Here is a 14252-nt window from a genome sequence, read left to right as displayed (position 1 = left end):
ATGTGACAATTTGTTTCATAAGAAAACACAGCATTCATAATTTTTACATGTTTGTGAGCTGAGTCAAATGCAGACTGCTACAATTCAGATCAATTACATTAAAAGACTTCAAAGAATTTTAGAATTCAAAGCCTAAAAGGCAAATAATCCATCAATATTCGCTGAAAAGTCACTTTAAGATTTTACAACTTGGTATATACCACCCAACATAATGCAACAATTTCAATGGATTTAACTTTGTAAATTTATAACTATTATTAAATTAGCACATTTTTTAGATTAATCCGCAGCTATATTTTTTTAACCCTCCTAATGTTATAATGTTCTGTATCACTCCAATGATTACTGAAAGAATGAAAACTACCTACAGCAGTTTAGCATGTGCAGAACACCTGGGTATCCCATCACTATTAATGTTCCTGTTTAGTTGTTTTTCTTCATGAAATCCTCATAACTGCTGCAAGGATAACATGCTGGCAAAGGCTTAACAGAAATACTTTGTAGGCAGTTTTTTCAACATAACCTCAAATCATAAATGTTGCTACATAAATAAAACATTTTATATTCATTCCTTAAAATGAAAGAAAGATCATTAAGTGACCAATATTCAAACACCTTAGATTAGTTACACCTAAACAATGTGGTTTTGTTTAAAGTGTATTTGAAATCAATTATCATGAGGCAAGAAGACCAAATACAAAACTAAGGAAGGATGGGTAGGGACAAGGAGTAGTGGAAAGAGAAGCAGAATTTATGAACACATAATTCTATTGTCTGTGATTAAAGTTCTTTACTTTTTTAGCACCACATTAAACATTTTACATATCCAGTCACTTAATGAAATCCAACAAATTCTTCAAGAGTTCTGGGGATCTGGTCTTGGTAGTTAATGTCATTAGCCCGAACTGCTCGGGCAGCCAGGCACTTGAGACTCATCTTCATTTGAGTTTTAAGTAGTATTTCAGATACCCCAGTTGTACTTTTGTCTAACGGAGTCTTATTTTGTTTATTTGTCATGTCAGTGTGAGCGCCAGCTTCAACTAGGCTAATGATGATAGAGTGCAAGGTCAAAAAATCACTGATGGGCCTGTTGTACTGAACAATAATATGAAGGGCACTGTTCCCTTCATTATCCACAGCATTCACCTCAGCACCACAGTCTAGCAGGAGCTTAGTGACAAGTGCATTTGGAAAGCTGCAGACATCGTTGGTGTGGAAATCATCAACTGGTGTATTCGAATTGACAGCTAGATGCAGCAAGGTGAAACCTTCCCGAGTTCGGGGATCAAGGTGAATCAGGTTGTAGATCTGCTTGTTAATTTTGCACTGATCTTCTTCACTGCACTGTGTTTTGGTGGAGATGCACACTAAATACAGAAAGGTGTAGAGATTACATTCATAATTGTCCATAGCATTGTGGACATCAGCATCTGAAATATTTCTTACTCTATTCATACTTTGTTCTATTTCCAAAACACTGCATCTCAAAACACATTCTATATCTGGTGCTTTCACGGTTTCATTCAAATGTATCATCTGTGAGAAAACTTGAGCAAATCGAAGAAGATCCTTGTGGGTATTCCTGTTACCTTTTTGTCTGAGGTGCAGGGCATGAAGCCACAACTTGATGCACTGCTCAAATTCCATGTTATCCGCATAAACAGCTCCCCTGTAAATAATGGGATGGGAAACATCAATATTGTCAGCACCTAAAATCCGTTCCCGAACTATAAGGCCTTCCATATGAAGAGCATCTCTGTCTTGCCGAATGGATTCCAGTTCCTGAGGATTTCTACATTCAGTTCTATTCCCGTAGGCGTGGATTGGCGGGAGAACCTCTTTCTCAAGAATGTTATCACGATCTTGAAACCTCTCCAGCATGGCTAAATATAAATAATGATATGTCTTTGTAATGTCATAGTTCTCACGGTCATTTGCAAAGGAGGCACCCAAGAGTTCCAAAGCTTCAATCCGACTTCTTCGGTCACAGTCAGCATGAGAGAGCAACAGTTCGACGACATCAGCTTTACAGCTTTCAGCAGCTACTTTTAATGGTGTCATCCCATGGCCATTCACCACGATAGCAGCACGCCATTTTATCAGCTCTTTCACGATGTCTATGTGCCCTGCTTCAGCTGCAAAGTGCAAGGCTGTGGCTCCACAGTGTGCTTTAGCGTTGGGATCAGCACGCTGTTCTAAAAGGTAGCGGACCACATCAGTGTGTCCCTTATATGCCGCGATCATTAGGCAGGTGTTATCATACTTGTTGGCAATGCTGATGTTGGCGTTATTTTCAACCAAGTATTTCACAATGTCCAGTCTGCCATCGAAGCATGCTGCCCGCAGAGGGGTTGAGTTAGTCACTGTAGTATGGTTCACATTGGCTCCATGACTAACTAGAAGTTTAACAACTTCAAAATGTCCTGCTCCTGCTGCACACCAAAGAGCAGTGGCACCATCAATGACATACCTATTATTCATGAAAAGAACAAAGAGTTAGAAAACGGAGGCCACATACCCTAACATAAATTTATAAAATGCATTCATTAGTCCTGATCAAAACTTTAATCTACAGAATATTAATAAAACATTATTTTTGGTGAAAATAAAACCAGGTAATTTAAGGAGTACGTTGCATAGTACATGTACCTAGTATGAGCTCAGGAAACATTAGCTATTACTGTTATTACTAAAGTATATAAAGTTAAAAAAAAACAAAAAACTTTTTACTAGCAAAAGTAAATAAATTTCAATTAGAGGAACCGTATGGAGGCACATAGTATCTTTACCACCAAGCTGATGCACAGGCTCTTAAAAGCATAGCATGTTCCTCATTCCCAGCATCCCCCAGGTACCAGTTTCTCTCAGCAAGTCGTAAGAAAGCCACCCAATCCCTACAGTAACATTGTGTTAGAAATTGTTTTAGGGAGAAAAGTATTTCAGAAAATAACTTTGCCCTAAGATTATCTAAGCTAAGCAAATATTAAACTTTATTACAGCAAAGATGATACAATTACTGTTCCTACAATAATATAGATGGATCACATAAACATGATACTAAGAAAAAGAAGTCAACAGAACATAGTAAATATTATATTATTACATTCACATATCTATCTGTAGTGTTAGAAGTCTGGATACTGGTTAAGCTTTAGGGGGAGGCAGGGAATGGCAGGAAGCACATAGGGGACTTCGTTAAACAAATATGCACTTTTAATTAGTGCATTTGTCTCTATATGTTATACTCAAATTGAAATGTTTAAAATATATATGTGTATATGCGTGCATCCATACTGTGTGTCTATGTGTGTTCTTCAGCTAAGCCGTTGGGGAAAAATACTAACAGCAGTGAACAACTAATACCTTTCAAAAACCAAATAGGCATCTTCCCTGACCTTTGGTCTACGATTAGACTTTGCGGCTTCACAGTCACCATTTACTTAGTGAGTATCTAATATGTGGTAGTTTCACTACTTACATAAAATTAGCTTGCACCCTGACCGGGTGGCTCAGTTGGTTGGAGGTCGTCCCATGCACCAAAAGTTTGAGGGTTTGATTCCCGGTCAGGGCACATACCTATGGTGTGGGTTCAATCCCCAGTTGGGATGGGAGACAACCCATCGATGTTTCTCTCTCACACTGATGTTCCCTTTTCTCTCTCTCCCTCTCTCCCTTCCTCTCTCTCTAAAAAGAAATAAACATATCCTTGGGTGAGGACATTTTTTTAAAAATTAGCTTGCTAAGAAGCCCATCTTTCCACCTTTCCCTTTCAATTTTTCCCCAACCTGTTTCCCAACTTTTCATCCTATTGCTGACCATCAATCCTAAAAATATATTTTTGCTGGAGATACTGAAATCTACTGTGCTGGAACCACTAAAATAAATATACATACTTGAACATGTTAAAGAAAAAGCTCAATCAAAGGCAATACTCACTAGAACAATTTATTATGAAACACCTGACTGGTGAGCTTCTCACCATACAATAGAGGTCAAATTACACACCTCCCCCAAAGTGAAAAAGAGAACAGTCTCCCTATATAAATATAAATATAAAACTACATAAATATCATAGTTTAACCCCAAATAACAATACTCAAAAACACCTATTATTTCTGCTGAAAATAAAAAGCCTATTTTATAATAATTCAAAAGCAATTACTTCCTCAGTTTCAAATAATGACACAAAATGTTTATAAGCAAAGCCTTCTCAGTAAGTTACCATTGGGAGGGAACATAGGATTGACTGGGAAGAGGCTTAAAGCTACTGAAAATGCCCTGTATCATGATCTAGGTCATAGCCACATGGGTGGATATTTAGAAAAAATCTCAACCTAACTGCACACTTAATATTTCTCTGTTTTGAATCCTGAGATAAGCCTCAAAAAAATTAGAAGTCTTCTTAAGTCTCTTCTTAAATTTTTATTTTTAAATGCTCTTTAACTGTTAATTTTTTAAACTAAAGAAAGAATAAGAAAATAAGATACTATATCCATGATGTGTTTTAGTGGTTGCCCAACTGTACTTTTGCAAACATTTCAGTTTAATTAAAATTCACTTTTACATTTTTACTGTCATAATTTTACACAAGGTTCAAAATTGTTTTCTTTCACTGTCAAAAAACATACCAAACAACATCAGAAAAACCAATATCCAGTAGTAAGTCTAACAAAAAATGTGTAAGATTTCTAAATTGAAAACTACAAAACATCCCTGAGATAAATTAAAAATCAAAATAAATGGAGAAATATCCCATGTTCATGGTTTAGGAGACTCAATGGTGCTAATAGTAATAATTGTCCCCCAAAATGATCTACAGAAATGCAAAGGACCTAGAACAACCAAGATAGTCTTGAAAGAAAAATAAAGTTGGAGGACAAAGTACAGTAATTAAGATAGTGTGTCATAGCACAAGGATAGACAAACAAACAAAAATTCTAGAAACAGATTAACACACATAGTTACTTGATTTGTGACAAATGCTCCAGTGAAATTCAGGAACAAAGTATGGTCTTTTTAACAAATGGTGCTGAAGCAACTAGATGCCTGTATGGGGGGAAAAAAATTAACCTTGACTCTTATTGTACCTCACACTATACACAAAAATTATTGAAGTAGCATAGACCTATATAATACAAAAAGTAAAAATATAGAAGTTTCAAAAAAAAAAAAACACTATCTTCATGACCTCAGAGTCGATGACAAATTCTTAAACAGAAGGCAAAAATAGCATTAACTATAAAAGAAAAAATTCATTAGACTACATTAAAATGAAAAATTTCTCATCAAAAGACAATTTAAAGAAAGAAATCAGGGAATCCACTTGCTGGGAAGAACCATTTGTATTAGATGTATTTGACAAATCAATGAGAAAAAAAAGCAAACAATCCAATTAAAAAATGGTTGAAAAGACTGAACAAGTACACTTCACAAAAGAAGCTATCAAATGATAAACATATAAAAGATGTTCAAGATAATTACCAGAGGGATGAAATTAAAACCAGGAGTTACCAATACACACCTACCAGAATAGTTAAAATTAGTAAGAACCGACATGACAATACTAAGTGTTGGCCAGGATGTCAAGCAACACGAATTCTCACTGTTGGTGAAAATTGCTGGTAGAAATGCAATTGGTTCAACAACTTTGGGGAAACTGGCAATAACTATTAAAATTAAACATACACCCACCCTGTGATACAGCAATTCCATACTCGGTATATACTGAAAAGAAAAGAATGCAAATGTCCACCAAACCTATACAAAAATGTTCATAGCAGCTTTATTCATAACATTAGAAATAACCAAAATATCTATCAACAGGATAAACTGCCACATATTCATACAGTGGACTACTACAAAGCATTAAATAAACTACTGACACATGCAACTACATGGATGAATCTCACAGACAGTGTTAAGCACCAAAAAAAGCTATACAGAAGAGTATGCTGTTATGATTCCATTTATAGGAAATTCAAGTATAGTGGTGACAGAAGGCAGAATAATCATTACTCTTGGGAGGGGAAAAGAGAGGAATTGACTGAGAAAAGGCACAATGGAAATTTTTAGAATGATCAAAATGTTCTACATATTGATCTAGAAAGTGATTACATGGATGTAAACATTAAAATTTTATCACATTATACACTTCAGATTTATGCACCTTACTAGATTTTATATCTTAACTAAAAAGAGGTATAATTAAAAACAAGAGAAAACAAATCAATTTAAAAAAATAACAGTTTAAACAAAATAATCAATAAAATAAACTTTAAAAAATGAGTTTAAATAAACACAAATAGCTAATAAATACTTTCAATGTGCCAAGCACGGTATTAAGTGTGTAATGCAATGTATCTCATTTAATTCTCACAATAACCTCCTCTCAATTGCCCTATAAGATAGGTACTGTTAATATGCCCATTTTACAGATGTGTAACTAAAAAGTTTATGCGATTAAAAATAAAAAAGTACTTTGGAAACTATAAAATCCATCAAATGTAAGAAATCATAGTCCATGACATTTTTATCAATTTGAAAAGCATTTTCAAACTGATTTTACTATAATCTATTCAAAAATTAACACATAGTTAATATACAGTTATATTTACATAATTCCAAAATTTCCTTGCACTCTTTAAAAGTATAAAATTATTATATGCCAGGAACATGAATCTAATCTACCTATGACGTAAGGGTAAAAACTTAATTACAAGTATATATTTCAACTTGGTTTTTGCAATAGTTTAATACTTTTCCTGGTATAGCCTAATAATTTCATTTATTTATGTTTGTTTGTTTATTCATTTATTGTGAGAGGCACCTCTAAAAGGTTTCCATTACTTATTTTCACTGAGGCAATTACAATTCTTTAAATACTTTATGACCGAAAAAATAAAAAAATCACTGCAATGTATTATAAAATGACTAGTCCTTCAGAAACATTACCTGTAGTAAATTTTTAATTTCTACATCTAAACAAATATATTAAACAGATTAAAGAGAATTATAATCCTAACAGGTGACATTCCTTCGTCAATAAAATTCTTCTCAAATTATAAGCATATATCGACTCAAACAAAAAAATATATATATACAAATAATGCAATATTTATTAGTGTCTACAGGAGAAGCACTATATAAAACCATGATCTTTCTAGATTCAGTCCAAAACTGCAATGCAAACTATAATTATTTTCATCTTTAAAAATCAAGAATTTATCATCTGATATCCATTACCTGTTTACAAAATGTATGCATCAGATGATAAAAACACTTCACAATATAACATTTCTGGTTCATTTTGAAATAAAAATGTCTGGTTCAAATATTTGAAATATCTTTTAATAAAAATTCATTAAATGTAAATAATCAGCACTTTATTTTAACCAAAGTCCTTAAAATCATTCATTAAATCAAATGTAGTTCCTGGAAATACATACGAGGAATGACTTTCTAAAAGAAGTCAAATGATGATTGACTCTCATGCCTTTCCTCTACCTGTATATTCATTAAAAGTATTAGTAGTAGCACTGACTTTAAAAGAGCACTGTCCAGGCCAGGTGACTCAGTAGGCTGAATCATGTCTGTGTACATCAAAAGGTTCCAGGTTTCGTTTCTGGTCAGGACACATAACTAGGTTATGGGTTTGATCCCTGGTTAGGGCCAAAGGGGTGAGTATGGGAGGCAACCAGTCAATGTGTTTCTCTCTCCCTTTCTTTCCTTCTCTTTCTCTGCTTCTCTCTCACTTTCTTTCCCTTTCCTTCCCTCTCCCCGCTACCTCTAAAATCAATAAACATATCCTTGGGTGAGGACTGAAAAGAAATTAAGATCACATGACAAAAAGCCTCAGAATTCCCAGAAATCCTGTTTTCTTCCCATCCATGTCAGCAAACCTCTACTAGTAGCAATATATATAGTATATGGGTTCCCACAAATTTTCGCACAGAGCAGTCAGGCCCGGAGAACTCAAGCCAGCACAATATTCCATGATCATATGATACCTACACTTTCTGTTCCATTTCTATAACATTCTTAACATCTTCCCTTCCCATTCTCCAACTAAAGGCTCCTCTTTCATTCCTACTCATCAGTGTCAATTTTAGCCTTCACATAGTAATCTGTAAGTAAAATAATATCAAATGTTACTCCTAAAAATACGAACAAGGACTCAAGTATCATCGTGGAGCTAAATCTGGGTGGGTGGTCCCTTCCCCTTGAGGCTCTGTTATGAATCAATCCACTTTTGTTTCCTAGGGTATTAAAGAAGTTTTTAGACAAAACGTAAGATTTTTTTTTTATTTCAGTTATTTTAATGTCTCTCTCACACACAAACACAGAAAACATATTCCATATCAAGCCCATAATTACACAGATACTGTTGCTTAGTATAAAGCTAAGACGTGATACTTTGTTAAAATATTAGGCAAATAACAGAAGTAGTGAACAATTTGACAAAAAATTGTGAAGATGCTACACAAATAACTAAAAGTTAGGAAACACTAATCTACATTAGCATGCACAGAGAACCTGTTTGTCCCCACTTAGCCATAGTCTCAAGGGCCAATGGAATCTAAAATGGGGGTTTGGCTTAACCTCTTCAACTTTTCCACCCAGACCCCAACCTGCCTTCCCTTTGACAACTGTAAGTCTTTCTGTCTATGTAAGTCTGTTTCTGTTTTGTTCATTAGATTCCACATGTAAGTGAAATCATAGGTACCTACCTTTCTCTGACTGGCTTATTTCACTTAGCATAATACTCTCCAGGTCCACCCATGTTGCAAAGGGTAAAATTTCCTTTTTTTTACAGTTGAATAGCATTCCATTGTATAAATGTACCACAGGTTTTGAAAAAGGTGAAGGGATTAAGGGGGGTGAGGGGGTATCCTTATAGACACAGACAACAGTATGGTGATCACCAGAGGGAAAGGGGACTTGGGGGAGGCAGAAGAGGGAAAAGGGGGGATAAATGGAGACAGAAGGAGACTTGACTTGGAGTAGTGAACACACAATACAATATACAGATGTATTACAGAATTGTATACCTGAAACCTCTAATTTTATTAACCAATCTCACCCCAAGAAATTCAATTAAAAAAATAACATAGCCCTGGCTGGGGGGCTCAGTTGGTTGGAGCATCATCTCACACACAAAGGGGTTGCGGGTTCGATCCCCAGTCAAGGTACATGACTGGGTTGCGGTTCAATCCTCGGTTGGGGCATGTGCTGGAGGCAGCTGATCAATGTTTCTTTCTCCCACCAGTATTTCTGCCTCTCCCCACCCCTTGCTTCCTCTCTCTCTAAAATCAATAAAAGCATATCCTCAGGTGAGGGGAAAAATTAATAAAAATAAAATAGGCCAATAAATAAATAAAGATGAGGGTTGGCTGAATACCTCAAAAGCCAGGCCCCAAGGGGTGAGCTTTATATTGTGAACACTTCACTCAGGCTAACATTTTCACAATGTCTGGAATGAGCACAAGTGAAATCATCACATTTACAATAACACTCTCTTTATCCAGTTTTAAAATGCCAGAATGACTGGGATAAACTGCAAAGTAATCTCACAGAGTCGTGTGAATGCGCAGAAAGGTGGCCATGAACTTCAATTCTCCTTTGTTAATTAGTAAGCTCCTCAAATGCAGGAACTTCATACTTTTTTCTGTATCTTCCACAGAACATACACAGGGCTAGGCCCATCACAGGCATTTAAAAAATAAAATAAATATTAAACTATTTTAACATAGCAGCTAATAAATTCATAATTGTAATGATCCATAAACAAAAAAAGATAGATTCAAGAAGGGTCAGACGAAATCACGAATGAGAAATGTTTGCAACTTCAGTCTCACCAGCCTGACTCTTGATACTTTACTCAAGGATCATCAAAATCTGGCCTCGACCTCTCTCCAGTCTCCCACAATCTCTGTCTTAATTTTCCTGGTTTGAATCCCTTCCTGCAACTGCACTGAAACACTTGTTACTGCAAGTGCACTATGCTGCTGACGCTCTTCTTCACTTCCTACAATCCTTTCAAGACCCAGCTCCAACATCACCTGGCTGTGAAGCCTTCCTGGATTCCCTCAGACAAAGCAGAGCACTGCCTCTTCCTGTGTCCCTCAGTAGTCCAAGAGATTTCTGTAAGACTAAATGGCATAGCATCTGCAATTACTCATCGATATATCCATTTCTCTCCCCCCTCCCACTGGACTGTCTTCCTCTACAGTGTGAACAGTATGTTACACAGCTATGCCTCCCCATATAATACCACAGAGCCTTGCACAGAGTAGGTGTTCAATAAACGTTTATTCATTGAATCCCTTAATTTCACAAGCCAGTGCAGATTAGTGGGCAAGGTAAGCTACTATATAGGCTCAATTTCGAGTCATTACAGGTTCTTTCAACTGCCATCTCAAAATACCTTTCTCCTTGATGGTTAAAAAAGACAGCAATAAAATCAAAGCCTTTCCAAATTCTTTACAAAACTGTTTTCTCACCAGTATACTTCCCTCATCCAAATAGGCCTTAGCAAACTCATTAGCAGCACTGTTCCCAGGGGCTGTTTTTGCAGATTCATACATCAATGTATGGGTGTGCCTATACAACTGGAATGGTGCTGGAAGTTTATGGGTCTTTTCTTCTTCACTCCTCCCCTGGGTACAGGGAAGGCTTTGGGAATGCAGGGAGCTACAGAAAGGACACTGAAGCCAGTACAGGAAAGCAAGCATGAATCAAGTTGCCATCTTGGGTGAATATGAAAAAACCATCTCCTTAATGTCTAGAGAGGTAGGTGGTAGGGGAGAGATTAACCACCACCCGTGGGCTATCATTTCATTAAAATATAATACTCTACAATATTCTCCTCTCATCTAAAACAGAAGAAAAAGGCTCAATCAAAATTCAACAATGATCTAGTCATCCCCAAGAAGTGATTTTTTTTAAATCATGTTTTAACCAAGCAGTTTTCAATCACCTAAACTAGAGATATGTTATCTTTATGCTTGGACCACATCTACCTCAAAAGAAAATATTAGAATAGCTTATGTACTAGTACAAATCAACAAAAACAAATGCACTCAATGAAGCAAAATCATTATGCAGTTGTAATCTGTAAAACACTTTATAATCCCTAGCAGAGAAAAAAATGTCAAACCTGACAATTCCGTGTTCAACATTATCATACCCTCTAAAATGTACAACTAAACGCAAAGGACAAATTTTAAGTATGACAATATGAATTTTTGAACTCCTCACGACGAAAAACAGTAAATTAGCAAGCTTCCCCACAATATCACAGGATAACATGTAATTTAACAATCATATCCTCTCCTACAACCAGTCCAGTGCCATCTTTGCAGCCAATATATCTACCCCCCCAGCAATGTGGAAGAGTCAGAGTCATGTCGGGGATGTTTGGCTGCCTGACAGTCCCTCAAGAGGCTGGAGCTGCTGCTGGTTCTAGGGGGTTATTTTGACATTAAGACCCCAGCAAACCACTGAGGGCTTTATCAGCACCACTAACTTGAAGGGGTAAAAACTGGTCGGCTACATAACTCAACAGAGGTCTTCAATGTTAACTGCTGCCCTCATTAATTTCTGATCTGTTACCACCTCAGTACGGATAAAGGTAAAACTTGCAAAGGCAGCCACCTCCTTCATACTGCTTGTTCAATCTAGAGAAGAATAACTATTAAGCATCAAGACAGAGGGTGTGGCTATTTACCTATAAAGGGAAAAAGATGCTGGGGCCGAGGAGGATGAGCAGCAAACCACGGGATGGAGTAGTAGCCCTGGAAGATGAGGGGCGCATTTATGGGGCAGGAGGAAGTACAAAAAGGGAAAAGTGGTACCTCCATGAGGAGGGAGGGAGGGTGGGGAGGACCCATGAAGTGGTAGATCCGCGCGAATGGGAGAGGAAGCTAGAGCTGGAATGTACCTACCCGTCGAAGCGGACCGTGCCAGTCTGCTGAGTCTGCACCCGGTAATGTTCTAACAGCAAGCGCACCACCTTGGCGTGGCCATTGCGGGCTGCGATGATTAGGGGCGTAGAGCGCTGCCCTCCTTGCTGGCTGACATAGCCAAGCAGATAGCGGATGTCGCTTTCAGACCGGTTGAGTAGCAATGCGGCTAGAGTCAGCACCTTGCCCTCGCTGGCGGCTTTATATACATAGCCAGCCAGGCCCTCCATGGCCGCCGCCAACTCCAACACCCGTTTGGTCGCCACCGCTGCTGCTGCCTTGCGCCCCCGGAGGCCGCGTTCGCCAGCGCTACAAACCTGGGCCCTCACAGCCCATTCAACAGGGCGCCGCCGCCGCCGCCGCGCCCAGGCAGCAGCGCGGCCCGGGGAGGGCGCAGAGGCAAAGGTAGCGGACTGCCGCGGGGGGCACGTCCGCGACCCAGCTCCGGCAGGGAGGAAGGCGATCAGGGCCTCCCCCCAGGCCCCTGGCACCGGCCCTGGGCCGAGCTGATCTCCATGGCGGCCGCCGCCCCAGGCCTCAGGCCGGACCCGTCCTTCCTGCGGGCTGCGACAAGCGCGTGTCCGAGCTACGGGTCGCTGGTGAGGTCCCAAGGGGGCTGCGGGCGCCCCGAAAGGCTAATGATGGGCGCGTCTCACCGGACCCGGCCCGCCAGGCCTAAGGCCTCAATCTGCCTCCGCCTCCGCTCTCCGACCTCCCCAGCTGGAGGAAACTCGCAGGCCCCCGCCCACCGGAGCTCAGAAGTGCCAGTAGCTGTCGATGGCTTCGGAGATCCGCGCCTGGGGGCCCCTGGAGCGACGGGGAACGCTCGCGCGCCAGCAGCCTCCGACCTCCGGGCAGCAAGGAAGGCGAGCTTCTCCAACAGGGCCGGGAGGGGGCGGGTGCGAGCGGGAGGGACGGTTAAAGTGGGGTGTCTCTTCCAAAGCCGACCGGCTGGGAAACGAGGCCTTAGTGAAGAAAGATTCTGCTGCGCCAAATTCGCTCATCACCAATTGGGGCCGGGATGTCCTCGTCGCCCTTGATGCCTGGCGCCTGCCCCTTGCCCCGACACGGCCCTGGGGGATTCCTAGCTAGGGACTGGGACTGAGTGAGGGCACTGAACCATTACTACCGGTGGGCTAGAGGGCCCGCCCCATTGTACTGTAGACGGTGCAGGGACACCCCCGGACGTCTTCCCCGGCCCGAGCCACTCTGCCCCTGATTGGGGGCTCAGGGAGAGGGTTGCGGGCACCCGGCAGGGTCCATATTTGGAAAAGGGCAGCTTCTTTGAGCCTCCTAAACATGGGAAGACTTTGAGGGCCGGGCCACCGCCCCAAGCTGAGAAGGGACTGGAGGTCTGCCCTGCCCTCGCTGGAGAGGGGGATGAAGTGTGTGAAAAAGGTCGGGGGAGAAGGGGAACTGCTCCAGGTGGACAAAGGTGAGGTGTCTTGGGAAGGAAGACAACATCCGTGTTCAGACAAACCAGAACTCTAACCCTGGGTCTGACGGAACCTCTGTTTTGTCCATACCCCACTGGATTGTTAGGATTTGAAAAGATCATTTATCCAACGAATGCTAGAGGTCTGCTATGTGCCAGGCTCTGCTTGGCACTAAGGATTCAGTGATAGACCGGATAGATACAGTGCCTTCCCTTCAGGCTCTTGTGTTATGAGGAAAACACAATAAACAAGTAAACAAATAACAGACAAGATGGGTTGAGTGTTACTACCATTTTCTATGAAGCAAATGAAATGGGGTGATGGAGGTGACCCAATTTAGTGTGGGTGGTCAGCCAAGACCTCTAGGACAGGTAGCAAGAACACAGGGTATTGTAGGCAGAGGGAGCCGCTAGCACAAAAGCCCTGGGGCCCAAAAGCCTTGATGAGCTTAGAAACACAGGTCAGTGTGACTGTAGCAGAGTGGGCCATCGGTGATAAAGTCAGCAGTGTACAGGTCATGTTAGGGCCTAATGACCCACAGGAAAGCATTTAAATTCTACTCTTGAAGTGTGATAGGGGCATTTGAAGAGTTTTAAACAGGAGAGTGACGAGATATCATTTATGTTTTTAAAATGATCACTCTGGCCACTGTAGAGAGGAAACTGTAGGAGGCAAGTATAGAAGCAGGGAGGCCATTTAGGAGAAAAGGTCTTGGACTAGGACAGTAAAAGTGGTAGTGGTGAAGCTCCTGGGACAGTAACAAGAAGTACAAGCTTAATATAGAAGTTACTTCCTCCTCCCCCCACCCCTTTTACCCCATCCCCTACCCAAGAACAATATCTACCATAGAGAAAGA

The 14252-nt window shown here is 40.1% G+C and overlaps 1 protein-coding gene across 1 annotated transcript; it reads right to left on the bottom strand.

The window, feature by feature from the left end:
* Positions 1 to 765: 765 nt before the first annotated feature.
* FEM1B (fem-1 homolog B) lies at positions 766 to 12853 on the bottom strand. Its single transcript, XM_090270830.1, has 2 exons — positions 11943 to 12853; positions 766 to 2470 (listed from the first exon to the last, which is right to left on the bottom strand). The coding sequence occupies exons 1-2, from the start codon at positions 12188 to 12190 to the stop codon at positions 835 to 837; spliced, it is 1884 nt and encodes a 627-aa protein (XP_090126956.1). The 5' UTR covers positions 12191 to 12853; the 3' UTR covers positions 766 to 834.
* Positions 12854 to 14252: the final 1399 nt, after the last annotated feature.

This window comes from Furipterus horrens, unplaced genomic scaffold (assembly GCF_987537825.1).
Source record: "Furipterus horrens unplaced genomic scaffold, mFurHor1.1.pri manual_scaffold_3, whole genome shotgun sequence".
Lineage (NCBI taxonomy): Eukaryota > Metazoa > Chordata > Mammalia > Chiroptera > Furipteridae > Furipterus > Furipterus horrens.
Note: the sequence above shows the minus strand (reverse complement) of the source record. Positions and strands in the feature narration are given on the sequence as shown.

Bases quoted from the DNA above. Each gene is read 5' to 3' on its own strand.
- FEM1B (XM_090270830.1), bottom strand. From the start codon at position 12,190: ATGGAGGGCCTGGCTGGCTATGTATATAAAGCCGCCAGCGAGGGCAAG. The intron at 2,471-11,942 runs GTAGGTACATTC...CATGAATAATAG, and splicing joins GGCACGGTCCGCTTCGACGG to GTATGTCATTGATGGTGCCA.